The sequence below is a fragment of the Penicillium argentinense genome (genome assembly GCF_028826775.1).
Source record: "Penicillium argentinense strain IBT 30761 chromosome Unknown utg000006l_segment0_segment0, whole genome shotgun sequence".
In the NCBI taxonomy this organism is placed as follows: domain Eukaryota; kingdom Fungi; phylum Ascomycota; class Eurotiomycetes; order Eurotiales; family Aspergillaceae; genus Penicillium; species Penicillium argentinense.
The window spans coordinates 472,308-489,850 of NW_026622665.1; the positions used below are offsets into that span (position 1 = coordinate 472,308).

Below are 17,543 nucleotides of genomic sequence, written 5' to 3' on the forward strand. Positions count from 1 at the left end.
ATATCTGTAGTGCTGCCTCTCGTCGACAGCGAGGTGTGTGAGTGAAGAAGATGCACGCGAGATAGCGCCGACAAGAAAGACCTGTTGACCGCCAGGCCGCCTTGTCCTGTCCAAATTACACGCCTGAGGTTCCTTAGGTATAGGGTAAATTACACGATTAATTACTTCCTTAGTATTACTATACATACTACTATACAAAGGGCTAGGGTGCGTTGTGGGGCGTCGTAATCAGACCCACCAGCAAATGCAGTGAGACACCATCGACAACGCTTTTGGTCTCTTTCAAGCTGGCTGATGGCGGGTCAGTAATTTTCCATCACGCCATCTCGCCGTATCTCGTCCTTGGATTGCCGGCCGTGGCGTCTGGGGGCGCAGAATCGATCCGGACAGCATCCTGGCAACCCCCGCCAAAGGGGCACTGGAAGACTGGAACCAGATAACCAGCACAATCCCCAGGTCGCATCTTCTCTCAGTCAAACCGGATCGGGCCAGCGTAACGTGCCAAGTGGGCTTGGGTGTCAGGGTCCAGCAGGCACAGGCACCGTCATTAATATTATCGGGCATGGGCATCGCCGAAACTAGGTACACTCCCACGCCAGCTTGACCGAAGTTCCCCCGTCTTGCATCTTACACCTACTAATCTGATGATCTGATGGTCAGGGTACACAAGAAGAGGCTCGCATTTCACTGCTAGTAGGCTAGTAGCTGGGTACAGTTGTCGAAATGCAGCTCTCAGACCGGCTGACCCGCTGGCAATGGGCTGGCCTGGCGGCTGTCGTGGTGATTGCGCTCATAACACTGTTGCGCTCATCGTCCATCGCCCAGCAAGATCCCATCTCCGTCTTCCTTACCACAAATGGATCGGCCGACACTTCCAATGAAGCGACCGACTCGCAGCAGGCCTCGAAATTCCACCTTTTGATCCCGGCCAGCGGTCCGCATTTCCGCGTATGTCGCGCCATCGCATCTGCCACCATGATGGGCTATCCAGTACCGGTCCTAAACGGCTGGATGCAAGAAGGCGATTTGGACGCCTCACAAAGTCATCTCGCAAAAGTGCGCACGACAATGAACTACCTCGAAGGCCTCCCCGAAGATGCCGACGACGATCTCGTCCTGATGATCGATGGGTACGATGTCACATTTCAGATCCCATTGGATGTTCTGATCGAGCGCTACTTCACCGTCAACAAGGCAGCGAACGCCAAGCTGGCCGCGCGATTCGGCATTGAAACGATCGAATCTCTGTCAGGCGACGACACCCCCCGACAAACCATCCTCTTCGGACCGGAGAAGGTCTGCTACCCCGTGGACATAAACCGCGTCGGATGCTGGGCAATCCCACATGACGTCGACATTCCCGACGGCGCATTCGGACCATCCGACGGCGACTGGGCACACAATATCCCCCTCTGGCTAAACTCCGGCACCATCATCGGGCCGGTACACGACATGCGCCGAATGTTCGCGGCCACGCTGGAGCGAATCGAAAAGTACTACGATCCGGGACACGAATTCAGCGACTCCGACCAAAAATACATGAGCGATGTCTGGGGCGTTCAAGAATATGCGCGCTCCATCAAAGAGTTGGAGATGTACTTCCACGGCGACGTCTACCCACCGGATGTCGTTCCGGATCCGGACTCGGGCAAAGTCATCCCCGAATTACAACCCGACCAACACACCGAATTCCACATCGGCATCGACTACCGCTCCGCACTATTCCAAACAAACGCCGGCTCAGAACACTATGTGGAATTCCTCACCTACAACGCAACCTCCAACATCAACACCAACACCTCAATGACCAACAGCACAAACACCCGCCCCTCAACATGGGTCACCCGCGACGTAAGCAGCGGCGCGCACAACTTCAAACCATATCAAATCTTCCTCCCCCGAAACCTCGCCCAATCCATAATGCGACTCTTCCGGGGAATCGCGCACGTTGTTGATAGGATCCCTCACATAACCGAACTGCCACTGCAGACCAACATCGTCACGAAAAACGTCCACGGCCTTTTCCACTACACCGGCGAGAAGGACCATATGGACGATGTCTGGGGACAAATGTGGTTCTACCCGTACGGCCGGGAACTCTTCGAAGCAGCCGTGAAGCGGTTGAACGCCAACCACACGATCGGGATCGCGGATGGGCGGCGCTGGACGCATGCGCATGTTCTTCCGAATTCTTCCGTGACGGGCGCGCGGGCTGCGGGCGCGCTGGATGATGAGTTGAATTGGATTGGGTGGGAAGAAATGTGTCACATTTATGAGGGGAAACTTTTCGTTAAGAAAGGGAATGTGTCGAGACCTCATTTGGATTAATTCGAACCTCTGACAGTGTTGTTAGTACCCAAGGTAGGGTCGTTCTTACATTCGTGTATATAATTAACAGCTACGTAATACCTCTAGACGCAGATGCTTTCTCAAATTGACGATAAGTACTCTCATGACTAATCCTTCACCCACCACTCCATACCTAGGGTATAGTATGTCGGTAGTTGTCGGGTTCAGCGAGTCCATCCGTCGTTCCTATTCGCAATTCTAGATTTGTTCTTCTTCTTGCGTGCATCCATTCTCATATCTGCCATCATTTCGGGAGATATCGGGTAATTAAGGTTCCCAGGCGCGATCACGGCTATTTTGTTGAGGCTATTACGGTATCTACAGTGCACATCATAGAACACGACTTTTCGACACGTAAATCGGGAATCGAGTCACAACAGACTTCGTTCTGCGTCGTAGAAAGGAGAATTTGAGTAGTATAAGAGATCATCTTGTGCGAGGTTTTGGAACCGTCAAGTTAGAAATTAAGCAAGTTGAGAACAACCGGGCCTCGAAGTTGTTCAATTTGTATTTTGATTCGTCTCAACATTTCATTCGTCGCATCTTTCTTCATCATGAGTCAAATAGCAAGGCCCCTTTTCTTCTCGATTCGCACACGACGAAATGATTTATTAAGTCGTACTTGCTTGACGCCAATCAACACCGCCATCGGCCACCGACGACATGCTACAAGCACACAAAAGTCCAACTGGACACATCCAGTGTAAGCCATAACACTCAATCATTCCTTTGTTCACACTGACATCCATCGAAGATACACACAAGAACAAATCCTCGCCGTCCAAACCGCCCACCGCAAAGCATCCATCTGGCAAGACAAAGTCGCCCTTGCAACAGTCAAGGTCCTCCGCTGGGGCATGGACTTCGTCACAGGCTACAAATCCTCGACCCCGACCGTGACATCCATCTCGAAATCGAACGTAATGACAGAAGAGAAGTGGATCACACGCTTCATCTTCCTCGAGAGCGTCGCCGGAGTCCCGGGCATGGTAGCAGGTATGCTCCGGCACTTGAAATCTATACGGATGATGCGACGAGACTACGGCTGGTAAATACATCCACCCCAATCGAGAAACCAAGACGCCCACTGACACTGATAATCAGGATCGAAACTCTCCTCGAAGAAGCCTACAACGAACGCATGCACCTTCTAACCTTCCTAAAACTCGCCCATCCAGGCTGGGGCATGCGTTTCATGGTTCTTGGCGCACAATGCGTTTTCTTTAGCGGATTCAGTCTAGCATACCTCATATCCCCAGCAATCTGCCACCGCTTCGTCGGATACCTCGAAGAAGAGGCCGTGATAACCTACAGCAAGGCAATCAAGGATCTAGACGACGGGCACCTGCCGAAGTGGGAGAATCTGCAAGCGCCGAAGATGGCGATCAAGTATTGGCAGATGCCGGAGGAACGGAGGTGTATGCGGTCGCTTTTGCTTTATGTGAGAGCGGATGAGGCCAAACATCGGGATGTCAATCATACGCTCGGGAATCTGGATCAGACGGATCCGAATCCTTTTTCGGCGAAGTTTCGGATGCCGGAGATGCCGAGGGTCAAAATTGAGGAGAGGGCGAGGAAGGAGGTCTGATTCATGGGGGATCTTGAAGGCTTTGCAAGTTATATCATAGATAGATCTTATTTTAGATGTGGGATTTGGGTGTTCATAGAAATTTCTGCCATACATTGCGCTGCGCGCACATTTTCTAGAAGTTCGAGCATTGTTCTTCCTTGATAAGATGCTTACTTGGGTGATTTGGTTGGATTTTGGCTTCGAAAGTCCAAGACTTATCATCCAAGAAGACTCTTTACCGAAAGGCTTTTCATGTCTATGAGAAAAAGTTACAAGCCTGATGTACGGAATTACATAGATCCAGGTTGGGCTCAACAGTACGGAATCAGCACACCATTACACCACATTGACTACAAGGCTCTCGAGAGCTCGACTCCTTCCCTTTTCAAATGCCTGGCCCGTGCCTTGACGTATTAATGTAAAATTCCTTTTGCATGACAGCGATGCAAACAAGCCATGTTTAGAGAGAGGACATATTCTTTCTCGTAGGAAATCTAGACCTTGATTTCCACACGATGACATATTTTCATATCGGTTTGATGATAGTCAGTAGATATTTGGACCCATCATGTTTTGTTGGTAGGTATTAGAGCTCATTGGTGGTAGAAAACTACATCAGTTAGTTCAAACCTCATCTCGTTTATAAATACCCACTGACTCAGTGGCGTTCCTCTCTTGCAAACTTCCAATTCGTCCACTTCAACCTCCATCCTTAGCGAGCAACGCTGTTCTGGACAGCCTTCATTCGCTAGCTCGGGTATAAACCCAAGGAATTTCAGCCTTTTTCAAAAATAATAAGTCGCCTCCTCTTGTCAATCTCGCTGAAGTGAAACACCCATGCCAACTCGACCACATCCTTCAGACAAGTCACCTGTCACAATGAAGCGCACCAGTCGGAACCACCACTCATCGGTCCAATTGAAACTTCTTGGATCTGGCGCCCGGGGCCTTGGGTCTGGCTCCCGAGGCCACCAGTACTCAGACAACGCTGGCAGACTCGAAGTCCCGCGCCCCTCCCGCCCCACGTCTCACCCCGCGATGGCTCAAGACGGGGACTCCACCGGCGCTCCACGAATGACCTCAATTTCGCCGTTACGTTTTCAATCCACCACACCTTCGCCGCTGAGCTCAGAATGCGACTAGGTGACCTCCAATCAAAAAGCCATAGATGCGATAGGGCCCACACAAAGCTGGTCAGAGCCGCCAAATGCCTCGCGGAAGACAAATAAATCTGTCCCAGCATGCAATGCCGAACAGGTTAATCGACTTCGATGAAAATTCAGTGTTCAAATACACGCCGCATACAATGGGGCTATTCTTTCAAGGAAAGAATGGAGGTTCTGGATGCTGATCTGGAAGGCCGACTCGCGGGTTCTTCAAGGACCAGAAGATGTGTCGCGATGTCTTGGAGGACGCAGCTCCGATGCTCAACACCTGGACGATCGACTTGTTGTGATTGAGTTCAAAGATAGACCTGGGCTGTCCTATGTGACATAAAAAAAGCTTTGTTGAGCGTAGCTAATATCTGAATTTAATTTGCTAGATTTTCCTTTCTAGATGATGTGCTATGATGAGTACCATATTACCATCTCCATGGATTCCGTGAACAGTAGTAACAATAGTGACGCTCCTTGTCTCCAAGAATTGACTGTGTCAATACTATTGAAGTAACCCGAATCAGCGTCCATGCCGAAATGCGCACTGCAGACTTAACGAATTTGATTCCTATTTTGTGGCACTGGGCAGATTTGCGCTATATAGCCTGTTACTGCCTGTACGAAAATCAATACAGACTTGAGCTAGGCAGAACCTTGTTTGAGGCCGGTGAGCTTAGTAATCTTCTCATAGGCACATTCCCGTCTTGAGAGATGCTGAGGCAGGTGCGACCACCGTGCCTGCCTCTTTAGGCACGGTGATCACGTGTTCCATAGTATACAACGCCGCCTTTCCTCTCTTCCCGTTTGTCCACTTCAGAGCATTTCCAGACCGCGTCAACAGAGTCAAGCCTCGCATTCTGATCGCGTCACATTTTATTCCCTGCAGCGTAGCCACAGGCTCCCGGCTAACAATCAGCACTCATCCAATACTTACCACCAGGAACCGGATAACGAGATGTCGGGACATCTTAAACGCAAGAGACCCCGTGAAGACGATCTCGAGGTGCTCGAGGAGCGTATCATAAGAGTGGAAGCACAGCTGGCTCTATTTGCTGCCGGACGCAATGAGTCCGATGACAAGCCCGATGACACGGTCCCGAAGCTCAAACTCCCGCTTCGTTCTCTCCGTCCTTGTCTCTTCGACGAACATGACGACAGCGCCAGAGCTACGCCCTCATTTAGCGCATTCCCCAAGACCTCCACCGCCGAGCTCCCACCCACCATTCCTGGCTGGCTCAAGCAAGCTTTCGACGCTTGTGCGGACGATGTTAGCGATGAAGCTATCCCCGCCTGGAATTTCCATAACGAGCAGGAGTGCAAGCTGAAGGTCGTCGTCTCGAATCTTCGGAAAAAACGCCAGGTTTTGGACAAGGCGCACACAAGACTGGTCGCTGCCTTCGACAATCTTACTTCGGAGGATAAGACGAAGGTCGAGGAATCGTACAGGGTAAGTTTTCGCAACTTCACACTGTACGCCAGGGCTTTTCTGATCAACAAAGTGACCACTACCTTCGATCAAGCATGGGCGCATGCTTGCGCTAAGCACCAAAAGGGCGTGGACGAATTCATCAGAGCCGACACCATCTGCGATGATTCTTTTATCGAAAGAGAACAGAGGTTCAACGAGCATTCCACAAAGTACCTGCAAAAGTTTCAATGGGTTAATCCGTGGATTATGGTAGAAGATTCACACACAATCAAGACCGAGGAGTCAGGTAAGTAATGCCATAACCCCCTGGTCGGCTAACTTGCAGTCTTCTTTCAAGTCTGATGGCGTTTTTTGGAGCGGATTTCATTGTCTTTTTTCTAGTCTTCGGGGTGGTTTTCTGGATGAATTTGATGTGTAAGTAGTGGAAATTGCAATCGAAGTATTTCCCAATCGGCTACTTAATGCTTTTGTGAATTTTCCTTTGAAAACGATGACCACTGCTCAACTTAGGATGCATCCCCTGGTCAAGAAATATAGAGCAGACAAAATTCAAGCTGATCTTTCTCCAATAATTCTGTAACCTTCGAATATCGACGGAACATTGGCTCTCCATTCGCCGATTTTGATATCGGTGCTTATCTGTATGCATTTACAATGCTGGACTCGATCGTACTCAATGGTAAAACCCTAGCACAAAACTCGACCCTCAAGAGATGTCCTTGCTGCCACACCAGCGCCCAACAAAGCTGCGGATACGAGGACCCAGGAAGAACATCGGAATCGCAATTAAAGACAAGACGCCGCAGATAACCTCCTCAGCAATCATCGTCCCGCTATACCCGATAGTCTTCACGGCTGGCAATGTAGCATAGCTAAGTCCGAAACTGATGATACCCCGTCCAGCACATATCACGACGAGGAACGGCGCTGCGCGTAGAGGGAAACTATCAACAGCGTAGGTGATACCAACGATATTTGCACCTAAGAACGCGAAGAATGAAGCGTTGTATCCGATCACCACAGCCGCGGCACTCCATTTGCCTGGGTTTGTACCTGCTTGACCATAAATAATTCCGCAGATGACGCCAACGATGGCAGGAATCGCGATGACGGGGAGACGGTATTCTGGCTTGAAGAGGCCGTTATTTCGTTTTGTGAATAGTCGAATGATAAAGTCGCTTCCGTAGCCCAGAAGAGGAAGGAAAATCAGACAGCAGACAATTTGACCTGCTTGCACGTATCCGAGAGATGTGAAGGAAAAGCTGTACGGCGATGCCATGAGGATACTCGAAAATGTCGAGGCTTGGAAGACGTACACGCCCAGATGAGCTCCATTGAGTAGGAGAAGCCATAAGATTGTTGGTATCAGGAGACCTTGGAAGACTTGTTTGTATAATGTAGGAATCTCGCTCCAATTCGGACGAGTGGCGAGTAGTTTGAGATCATCACGCCAGCAACGAGGCCCGTACTCTTGTCCTTGTGCCTGCTCCACATTATCATCGCCGAACTTGTTGCTTGGATATGCCTCTCCCCTCATGGCTTCCTCGGGTCTTTCAAATCGTGACTCCGAGACAAATATCCAGCTGAAGACTAGTATGACTGCGTTCATGATAGTGAAGAAGCCATACCACCAGCGCCATCCACCCCATGCCGAGACCATGTATGTCGAGACAACAAAGAAGACACCCGCGACAAGGTTCTGGATCGTAATAAACCAGGAAAGCTTGCGACCGCGCTCATGCAGGAAATGAATCTCTTGGATAATCATGGGGCTCAACGCCTCGCTTTGGCCAGCTGCAAGACTCATGATATCTCGTCCAGCGATGTGACTCGACAAGCTAGTTGAACATTGACACCAGATACCACCTGCGATGAGGAGTATAATCGAAGCGAGGAAGACAGGTCTTCGACCGATTGTGTATGCCAGCGGCATGCTAACCAAGTTACCGACGCCCATGAACAGGGTCGGGTGTGTGAGAAGGTCATTCGCGCGATCTTCTTGGCCTGGGTATGAGGCCTTGACGACTGACGAGATCGATCCCATTCCCGATGCTAGCACTACCGATGTACAGCTGTATGCCGATACAAGTACCAAGAGGACCCATTTACGCCAGGCAGGGAGATTCAGAGGATCTTGTCATGTCAGATAACACGGGCAGTCTTGTGGCGGTGGAACGTACCTCGAGGATCGGCGGAGGGAGTCGGTACTAGGATGACTTCATTGTTTCTCAGGAGTTCTATATGCCCTGTCGGAGTCCTCGTCAGGTTATCTGCGATTTCGACGTGGGATACATCATTCTTATCCATGGTGGTACTATAGATAGAGCTGAAGGATGAGAGATGCAAATCTCGGGAAAATTCTGGTGAGAGGCGCGGTAAATGAGCCCCCCTTTTATACTATGAACTTTGTATGGTGAGTCTTCGGGCCCATCGCTTTGCTTTGTCAGAATCTGGGGTACTCCCCCACATTCGAGGTAAAGGATCGCCCACCTGCCGAGCACTGAGTGTTGCGTCTGCGGTGGTCGTAGATGAGCCCGCTACCTCGGGGCAGGGCAGCAAAAAAAGAAAGGTCGATCGAGATCGTCTGCTATCTTTTCTTTCACTCAGATCAGTCAAGTTCGATATCGGAGCGCCGGGGATGGGAGGAGTGTGGAATCGGACATGGTGGACAGACCCCACTCGGAGATGAAGTATGAGAAAAGGCAGCGTCGCATCTAGAACTATCCCTATCGTATTTTCTGGACGTGCCTGTCATTCAGAAAAATGTTCAGCCTCACGAGGGTGATATTTTTAGTGAGAAATAGACCTGGCGTGAAACCAGCCTTTCAGCGTTTGCCTGATTGCCAGTTTTTACCTACGATTGAATTGTTGTGATGTCTGGTGACCTGGCAGATGGTGTAGTTGCCTTCCTCCTTCCCTTCTTCCTTTTCTTCTCCCACGCGCACTTTCTTCTTCAAAGGAAGCTTGGCCTTCAGAGTCTCTCTTGCAACTGCATAATCTCAATCTTTGATCGTAGTTCCTTAGTGCTGCAAGCTTCGGCCTTCAACAACAACGCGAGCGACCCGCAGTTGTTCCCCGAAGCACCTTTCACGGACCATCGGGATCCATGACCAAATATCTGGCGTGGACTCATTTACTAAGTGCTTTCTGTGCCCATTATACCGCCGATTGTTCAGGGATATGGCGCCCTCGGTGAAAATTGGAACAAACCTCTCTCATTATGCGCCGCATCGTAGGTCCCATCCGAGTCCAGCTACGGATCAAGATTAAGCTGGCTCTGTCCGACTGCATTTATTCTGCGTGGCAGGGATCAGCTTGCTGAAGAAGACCAATTTCCCTTCCCCGAAACAGTATAACCTGGAGTTCCGGAAAGGGGCAAATCCTCTAAACGGATCCAACGGTGAACCGACCGAAGGCGAACAGAGACTTGTGTTGCACACCGAAAAGTTCAGCAAGACCTGGGAAAATGAAGAACAATATGTTGTTTATTCTTTTGCAGTGACATTTTTCGCCAATCACTTTTCTATCTCTTACATTTCCCTTTTCGTCTCTCAGCAATCACATTATCATCACACAACTTTCCCATCTCGCCTTTTCTATCTTCCTTTTCCAAGTTTTCCAAGCTTGGGCCTTGTTTAAACCGCAAAATTCGAACTTCCTTTACGTCATGAAGAACCAGCCATGCCTTTTCGCGGCGACAAATCGAGACCCGCACGATTCGCAACTGCAGTCCTTATTGGACATGCTGTGGCGCGAGTATTTGGCCATGACTACAGACATCGAGAACACAGACATCGCCATCGGCCACGGTGAAATTAATGAGCATGCAAGAGAAGCAACTTTCCCATTGTTTGCTTGAAAATGAACGAGGTTAGGCCCAGCAAAAAGGCTTACCACTTGGTGGTCGAGGTATGTGCAACTTGAATTTACTTCGACAATTTTCTTGACTACAGAAACAGCAACCCTCATGTACCAATCCCCTCCCCGCCTTAAGGCCTAGTATTCCCACATCAGTCCTCATGGTTCTGTACATCCCACGGCAATGATGGCGGTGGGTGGTAAACATATTCTTTCCTCTGGTCCTATGTCTTCTTTGTTTGTCCCTCTTGACCTCTACTTTCGCTCCGTCCCTCTGCCCTCTCGCCTGCTCAAGGGTCGCTTACTGGGAGTTCATTCGAACCCCGATGATGAGTAAGATATCAAAGCGACGATCGACGAGAATCCCGGAATCCCGAAACGCCCAGAAGAGCTTCACGCAGAGTCCAGAGCACGATTTCGCAATCTTTGACTATGAACCTGTACCCTTATTCCATTCCGATATACATTTACGATCACCGTTCAATCACCGTGAATAATCTCGCGACATAGCTGAGGCTCTTATTTGAACTCCTGACAATGCAGTGCATCCTCCTCCCAAATTATCGCTATGCAGCGGGAGAAGCCAAGACGGACGAAGGACCGGTTGAAGGGGCATCAGTTGTTCCGTCACATCGCGCTCGCGATCCTGAGTCCTTCCGACCTCGCTATGGCAAAAAAGAATTGCCTTGGTCAAGACGCAGAGCTCATGCGGTTATGGAGATAGGTGTTTGGCTTGGTAGCCTGTGCTAAAGCCGACCATGTTCACTGGGGAAGGACCTTGTCTCAACAAGTGAAGCCAACCAACCTAAGGTCGACACCCGCTGGTTTCCCAATTTTGATGACACCAACGACCAACTCGAAGTGCACGCTAGGTCTCGAAACTATGCTTCTCGTGGAATGTTAATCACGGGTAAAAAGTACAGACTGAATTACACCCACAGCTTGTTCTTGGTCTGGGGCATCATGACATTGCCATACTACCCAATTTTATACCAACAGGAAATCCTGAACATGGCCAAAGGGAATCGCTACAGGTCTACCATGGATGCATCCAAGTGCTTTTACCAGTGGCTCATCCATCCGGATGGCCATCCACGCATGGCCGTCACCTGGGCATATCCCATCGTGGTCAGGAAGTTTTCAAGGTAGCTACCATGGGCTACTGTAATTGTGTCGTCTGTGTCCATCAACATATCACAACGGTACGACTCGGCACCGTCCCGACGAATGGCTTCCTTGACCAGGACTTCCTCATCACAAACACGACGACACCCCTACAGTTTGTAGTCGATCTGACAGCGAAGGTATGGGTGATACTTGACGAAGACCGTGTGGCCAGATGCGAACATGGTCATCTGCCAGGATTTAATGAAAAGGCCTGGAGATGGGTGATTTGATGAACGGTGCTCATGTACTTGCCAGCCTCTTGATACAGTGTTAAAATTGCAACTATATATTTCCCAGCCCAGAAGCTCATCCCCCACGTGACACGACCTAACTTTGATGCATCATACTTCATCCTAAACTAGTGTATTAAAGTATTGACCTAGGTCCAATTTCTACCCGCCACCACAGTGTATATACCAATATCCTCCACAACACAATGCAAAGTAAATTGTTGATTACCCAATTTTTACTCCCACCGACGCGCATCGAAGCTCACCAAGACTTTGACCGGACCCTCGCTCGGCCCCACATTCCGACCCACCAACGGCAGCCCACAGCGAAAATTTCAATGTCAACAATTAAGTTACTCGTGAAGAAATTGGATGTGTCTTATGTTCTACGAGGGTGGAGTAGAAAACTAATAATATGAATATGTAAGATAGATTTATTGAGGCGTTTAATGAATGTGATGTGCGATGTATGGTAGGAGCACGGTGGCGTGGCGGACCCAGCCGTCCTCCGTCCCTGGCATCATCGGTTCTTGGCCGAGACACTCGTGGACCAGTTCCTGCAGTTCAGCACGATGCTTTTTTCGCGTGACATGACCGATAGCAATTCAGATTTTCATTTTCACGTTTACCTCTCTTCTCCTGAAGTGTTGTACGATGCAATCATTACACAGGCAATAATCGAAAGAGCATGGTTTCAGCTGGATAATAATTGCGCCTCGGCCCCACACTGCCCTGGTGAAAGGATTGGGAGATGTTTTTTTATTTTTTCTATTTTTTTTTGAGTCCAAAAAAAAAGAGTATACGCGTGAAACGCCGATGTGTTCGCGTTAATTGTGCGAACAACGGAGTCGCCCGAAATGCAGCGTTCGTCGCAAGTTACAATTGCAGGAGCACCTGGTCCCAGCGAGGACGGAGGGTTCCCCTTTTTCTATGTTTCTATTCTCGAGCCTCACCAATGTCCCAGGCAGGCATGTGGAGACCGCTCTGTGTGGACACGAAATAAAATAGTGGGCAGGCGTGCCCATCAACGATACGGCGTGCCTCTTATCTGGTCGTCGGTGACTGCGCTCACTGAGTGGTGAGGTTGGGCGATGTGATCGTGTTGGGCAGATGCCGGTCGATTCGATGGGGTGGATAGCTGCAGCCGTGAGCACACACAGGCCCGCGCCGAGGCCGAAGGACTGGGGGCGAAAGCGATCGCTTAGATCGTGCGAGTCTCCCTCGGAGTTTGCTGACATCCGCGATCACGAGGGAATTCCTACATTCGATATCGTGAAATTGGCGAGATTAAGGGCTCTCTGGGGCGAATTGAAAAGTTAAGGTCGTTTCACGATCGACGAGCAATACTATGTAGTGAGTGAATAGCTCATTTGTTGGGGAGCTGAGTTCAAGCACGATGGAGCTGTCGTGGCTCGTTGGCTGCAGGTGAAAATCCTGTCGTCATTTGACTCACCAGTCCAATTACTACAGCAATAAAGGTTAGCACGTAGGCACTTGCAGTGACGAGGTGGTGCCGAGCTCGCCTCGAGACGGCCCCTTGAGACGGCCCCTTTCTCGAGTCAGTGGCGTTGGCTACTGCCGCATGGGCGGTGCAACACTGTCGAGCGTCAGTTCTAAGAGCGAGCATCAACGGCCGAATCCTCCCCATGACGCCATTCTGGGCGGCGGAGGAAATAAGGATGCGCGTGGGCTGCCTGGTTGGACATCCCCATCGGCCGGGGAGCGCGTTGTCCAATCACTGCGTCAACGAACAGCGGAGAAGAACCAAAATGTCTTGAATTGATGGGCGGAGGCGGAGTCTAAGCGGCGGCCGATCCATTGTGAAGTTCCGGGGAATCGCGAGAATAGATTAACTTCATGTGGGAGGATGGAGACGATGCGATGACATCGTCTGCTCCGAGATTCTTTGTTAGCGAGGTCAGCTCAGAGTCGTGTTCCTGGCCTGGGAATTCTGCGCACCACTGGGTCCCACTAGAGACTCTACAGGCACTAGTCGGCTAGTGCCTCCCCCGGTCGAGGCGCGTTCGCGGGGAAAGGATCAGCGGGAGTTACATTAGGCCGTATAGCGGCGTATCCAATTGCCCACTCACACCGCCGGATTAACAATGTTGCCCCACCCGACGCGGTGGTCCGGGGAAGCCGCCCTTGCCTGTTTGAGCTCGTGGGCCGAACCCCTCATTTGCTTCTCCATCTCTTCCACTCGCCTTGCCAGGTTCTGCGCAACAGAGCATACTTCAGAGTGGAGGTCTCGCGCCTCAATGCGGCTAGCCAAATCTCGCATCGCGGTCGGAACCCCATGGGCACCCGGCCAGAACTGCAATTTACTCCCAGTACGCCTCCGATCTAGACATGTGAACGGCTCTGCTGGGGGTTGTTCGTCCACCAAAGTGGCCCTGACCTTGCAGACAGCCTCGGGTCCCCCGCCAGGTTCTGCTTGACCTGCGCCAGGTCTCAGCGCCGCAAAAGCCTAGCCTAAGGGACGTGCTGTACTCCCGGTCGTGCAGGAAAGCCGACCTCTCCTCCCAGCTTGTCATACTCCACGACAATCGGCTCACGGCATGTCCACTAGCGATCAGATCGGACCTTTTCTTGCCCATCACATGACAGCTTCTCCTGCCTCGGTGACGATCCACCCGTCCCGATCTCCATCTCCGAGGCCAACGCCTAGCGCGATGGACCGGTGGAGGATTGTTTCCTAAAATGAGTGTCACCACGGTCGATCGTCGCCGCATCCCAAAATAAAGACCTGGCCGCGACCCGGGGAAAGATGTGCCCCTTTTCCAGGCTCTCCTCCTTCTCGCGCGGCTCCTTTTTAACCCTCTGCCGACTCGCGATTGAAGCGATTGTGGGAATTCCAGCTAGAACGAAGCTAGAGCTACGACAAACACCATGCGTTTCATTCCCGTCCTCGCGACGGCCCTGCTCGCCGTCTCTAATGCCGGCGCATCGCCCGCCGCCAGCAGCGGTGGTGCTGCGGAAACCTCCGTGGCGGCCGCGCCTGATACGGCCAACAACAATGCAGGGTCGACGGCCCGCGTGAATGCCGCCGAGGCTGCTGCGACTACTCCCGCCGCGGCGGCTCCCAGCGCCAACACCAACTCGGAGGAGGAGAACGACAATGCCTCGGCCGACACCGCCAATGCCAACACGGTCAATGCGAACACGGCCAACGCCAACACGGCCAATGCCAACACCGCTAGTGGTGACAACATCCTGAACACCATCCTCGGTGGCGGCAACTCGGACAGTAACACTGCGGCTGATACTGCGACTGCCAACAGCGGTGCCTCAGCCACCAAGGCTGCTGGCAACACTGCCAACACTGCTGCGTCCTCGGCCTCGCCTGCTGAGACTCCCTCGTCGACCGGTTCCAGCACCAAGTCGACCTCTGGATCGTCCAGCTCCGACTCCGGTGCGGGTGCTGATATCTCCGGCCTGCTGAGCGGTCTGACCGGCAACGGTGGTGCTCTGTCCGGCCTGACCTCCCTGGGTGATGACCTCGAGGGCCTGCTGAAGGGCATCACGGGTCTGCTCAACCCTAACCTGCTGTCTGAGATCGAGAACACCTTCAAGTATCTCTCGACTTCTTTGGCTCCCCCTGTTGATACCAACATCCGGGTGCTGCTCTCTGACTCCAACACTAAGGCCCTGGGTACGCTGATCAACAACGCCGGCAAGCTGCTTAACGACAAGAACACCCAGTCTCTGTCCAACATCCTGAGCAAGGCCGACAACCTGCTATCAGAGAACAACCTGAACAACCTGCAGAAGCTGCTCAACAACATCGACAAGGTCAACGAGCTCGTGGTCAATGCCGACAGCTTGCTCACCAAGCAGAACGTCAACAGCATCGAGTCCCTGCTCAGCAAGGCCGGCAAGCTGCTGACCGACAACACCGTCAACACTCTGGTGACCCTGCTTAATGGCGTCAACGACATCCTGCCCCAGCTCAAGAGCTTCCTGACCCCGGCCACCTTCAACAAACTCAACGTCCTATTGACCAACGGCGGCAAGCTGCTGACAGACAAGTTCGTCACCGAGACTTCCAACCTCATCGACGGCGCTTCCGGTCTGCTCACCAAGGACAACGTCAACTCGCTCGAGACCCTGCTGTCCTCGGTCACCGATCTCCTGCCCCAGCTCAAGCAGCTACTCACCAAGTCGACCCTCACCGAGATCCAGAACCTTCTGTCTCACGGCAACAAGCTGCTCACCGATTCGTTCATCAGCAAGACCAACTCGCTCATCGATGCTGCCTCTGACCTTCTCACCCCGGCCACCAGCAAGGCTCTCAAGGACCTCCTCAACCAGGTTACGCCCCTGCTGCCCGAGCTGAAGAAGCTGCTCACCGAGAAGACCCTGAACGAGCTGCAGTCCTTGCTGACCCATGGCAACGACCTGCTGACCGACAGCTTCGTCGACGAGACCAAGAGCCTGATCGCCGGTGCCTCAGGTCTCCTCACCAAGAAGACCACCGACGCTCTGACCACTCTGCTGGACGCCATCGTCCCGCTGGTCCCGACGCTCAAGGGCTTCCTGACCAAGTCGACCTTCGACGAGCTCAACACTCTGCTCTCCAACGGCAACGATTTGCTTACTGCCAGCTTCGTCAACGAGACCAAGTCGCTTGTTGGCAACGCCGACGAGCTTCTTACTCCGGATCTGGTCAGCAGCCTCAAGGAAATCTTGGGCGAGGTTACTCCTCTCCTGCCCGAGATCAAGAAGCTGCTCAAGCCCTCTGTGATTTCTTCCATCTCCAGCCTGCTGACCAACGCCAACGATTTGTTGGATGCCACCTTCGTCAATGAGACCCGCCACCTGATCGACGGTGCCGACGACCTGCTCTCGCCGTACGTCCTGGGTGGTCTCCATGAGCTGCTCAACGGCCTCGTTCCCGTCGTCCCCACCATCAAGAAGGACTTCCTGAACGACACGACCCTGAACAACCTGACCTACCTCCTGGGCAACGGCACCACTCTGCTGACTCCCTCATTCGTCGAGGAGACGGGTGACCTCATCAGCGAGGCCGGTGAACTCCTCACCCCCGAGATGGTCAAGTCTCTGAAGGGTCTGCTGGGTAACCTCGAGGACTCGATGCCGGAGATCCAGTCCCTGCTCAAGCCCGAGAGCATCAAGTCTATTGAGTCTCTCCTGAGCAACGGTGCCACTCTACTGAGCAAGCAGTTTGTGCAGAATACTACCGATATCATCAGCGATGTTTCGGAGTTCCTTCCTCTGCTTGAGGGACTGTTGAACTCGTTGTAGTCGGTTAGATGATTTTCCTTTTTGGTGATGATTATATCATGTCGTGAATTATGATTCGATATGAATATGAATTAATGCGTTTAATGATATGTGATTATTGTCATACTACTATATTCCCTCTCATTGTAACTTTCCGTAAAAATGCGATCATCGAGAACATAACCTGTCACTGTAGGACATTCTCTTTCCTGAACGGTCTTTCAAGACAGGCAATACTCAGTCCATTTGGATTACTAGACTTACTGTTATCCTCGACAACGATGCATGGATGGGTATTGAGTACACGACCCGGAGATATACTAGTTAGGAATTGCGAAAAACCGACAAATTTCCTGAGAGCTTTATCGTATGCAAAGCTGATGATCGAATGCAATATTTGATATGAGAGTCGAGCATAGGTTTTACAATATCTCGTACTCGGAAACCAATGATTTCCATTTGAGAGCTGTTCAAAGGTGTGAGATGGGTATTGGCAGCGGATGGAGACCAGGGTGGATGGAGCTGATGATGGTTGTTGA

General features: G+C 51.5%; 6 protein-coding genes across 6 annotated transcripts; 4 read left to right on the forward strand and 2 right to left on the reverse strand.

Annotated features, from left to right (window-relative positions):
- Positions 1 to 723: 723 nt before the first annotated feature.
- N7532_007305 (glycosyltransferase domain-containing protein) lies at positions 724 to 2,328 on the forward strand (the record flags this gene model as incomplete). The annotated part of the gene is made up of 1 exon (XM_056619798.1): positions 724 to 2,328. The coding sequence occupies one exon, from the start codon at positions 724 to 726 to the stop codon at positions 2,326 to 2,328; it is 1,605 nt and encodes a 534-aa protein (XP_056473164.1).
- A 638-nt stretch (positions 2,329 to 2,966) lies between these two features.
- N7532_007306 (alternative oxidase) lies at positions 2,967 to 3,937 on the forward strand (the record flags this gene model as incomplete). Its single annotated transcript, XM_056619799.1, has 3 exons — positions 2,967 to 3,052; positions 3,104 to 3,397; positions 3,454 to 3,937. Coding segments are annotated over 3 exons (864 nt in total), but the record flags the coding sequence as incomplete, so codon positions are not given.
- A 2,094-nt stretch (positions 3,938 to 6,031) lies between these two features.
- Positions 6,032 to 6,799, forward strand: N7532_007307 (uncharacterized protein; the record flags this gene model as incomplete). The annotated part of the gene is made up of 1 exon (XM_056619800.1): positions 6,032 to 6,799. The coding sequence occupies one exon, from the start codon at positions 6,032 to 6,034 to the stop codon at positions 6,797 to 6,799; it is 768 nt and encodes a 255-aa protein (XP_056473166.1).
- A 412-nt stretch (positions 6,800 to 7,211) lies between these two features.
- Positions 7,212 to 8,812, reverse strand: N7532_007308 (uncharacterized protein; the record flags this gene model as incomplete). Its single annotated transcript, XM_056619801.1, has 2 exons — positions 7,212 to 8,638; positions 8,686 to 8,812. The coding sequence occupies 2 exons, from the start codon at positions 8,810 to 8,812 to the stop codon at positions 7,212 to 7,214; spliced, it is 1,554 nt and encodes a 517-aa protein (XP_056473167.1).
- Positions 8,813 to 13,846: 5,034 nt separating this feature from the next.
- On the reverse strand, positions 13,847 to 14,041 carry N7532_007309 (uncharacterized protein; the record flags this gene model as incomplete). The annotated part of the gene is made up of 1 exon (XM_056619802.1): positions 13,847 to 14,041. One exon carries the CDS (start codon positions 14,039 to 14,041, stop codon positions 13,847 to 13,849), a length of 195 nt encoding a protein of 64 aa, XP_056473168.1.
- Positions 14,042 to 14,649: 608 nt separating this feature from the next.
- Positions 14,650 to 17,025, forward strand: N7532_007310 (uncharacterized protein; the record flags this gene model as incomplete). Its single annotated transcript, XM_056619803.1, has 1 exon — positions 14,650 to 17,025. One exon carries the CDS (start codon positions 14,650 to 14,652, stop codon positions 17,023 to 17,025), a length of 2,376 nt encoding a protein of 791 aa, XP_056473169.1.
- Positions 17,026 to 17,543: the final 518 nt, after the last annotated feature.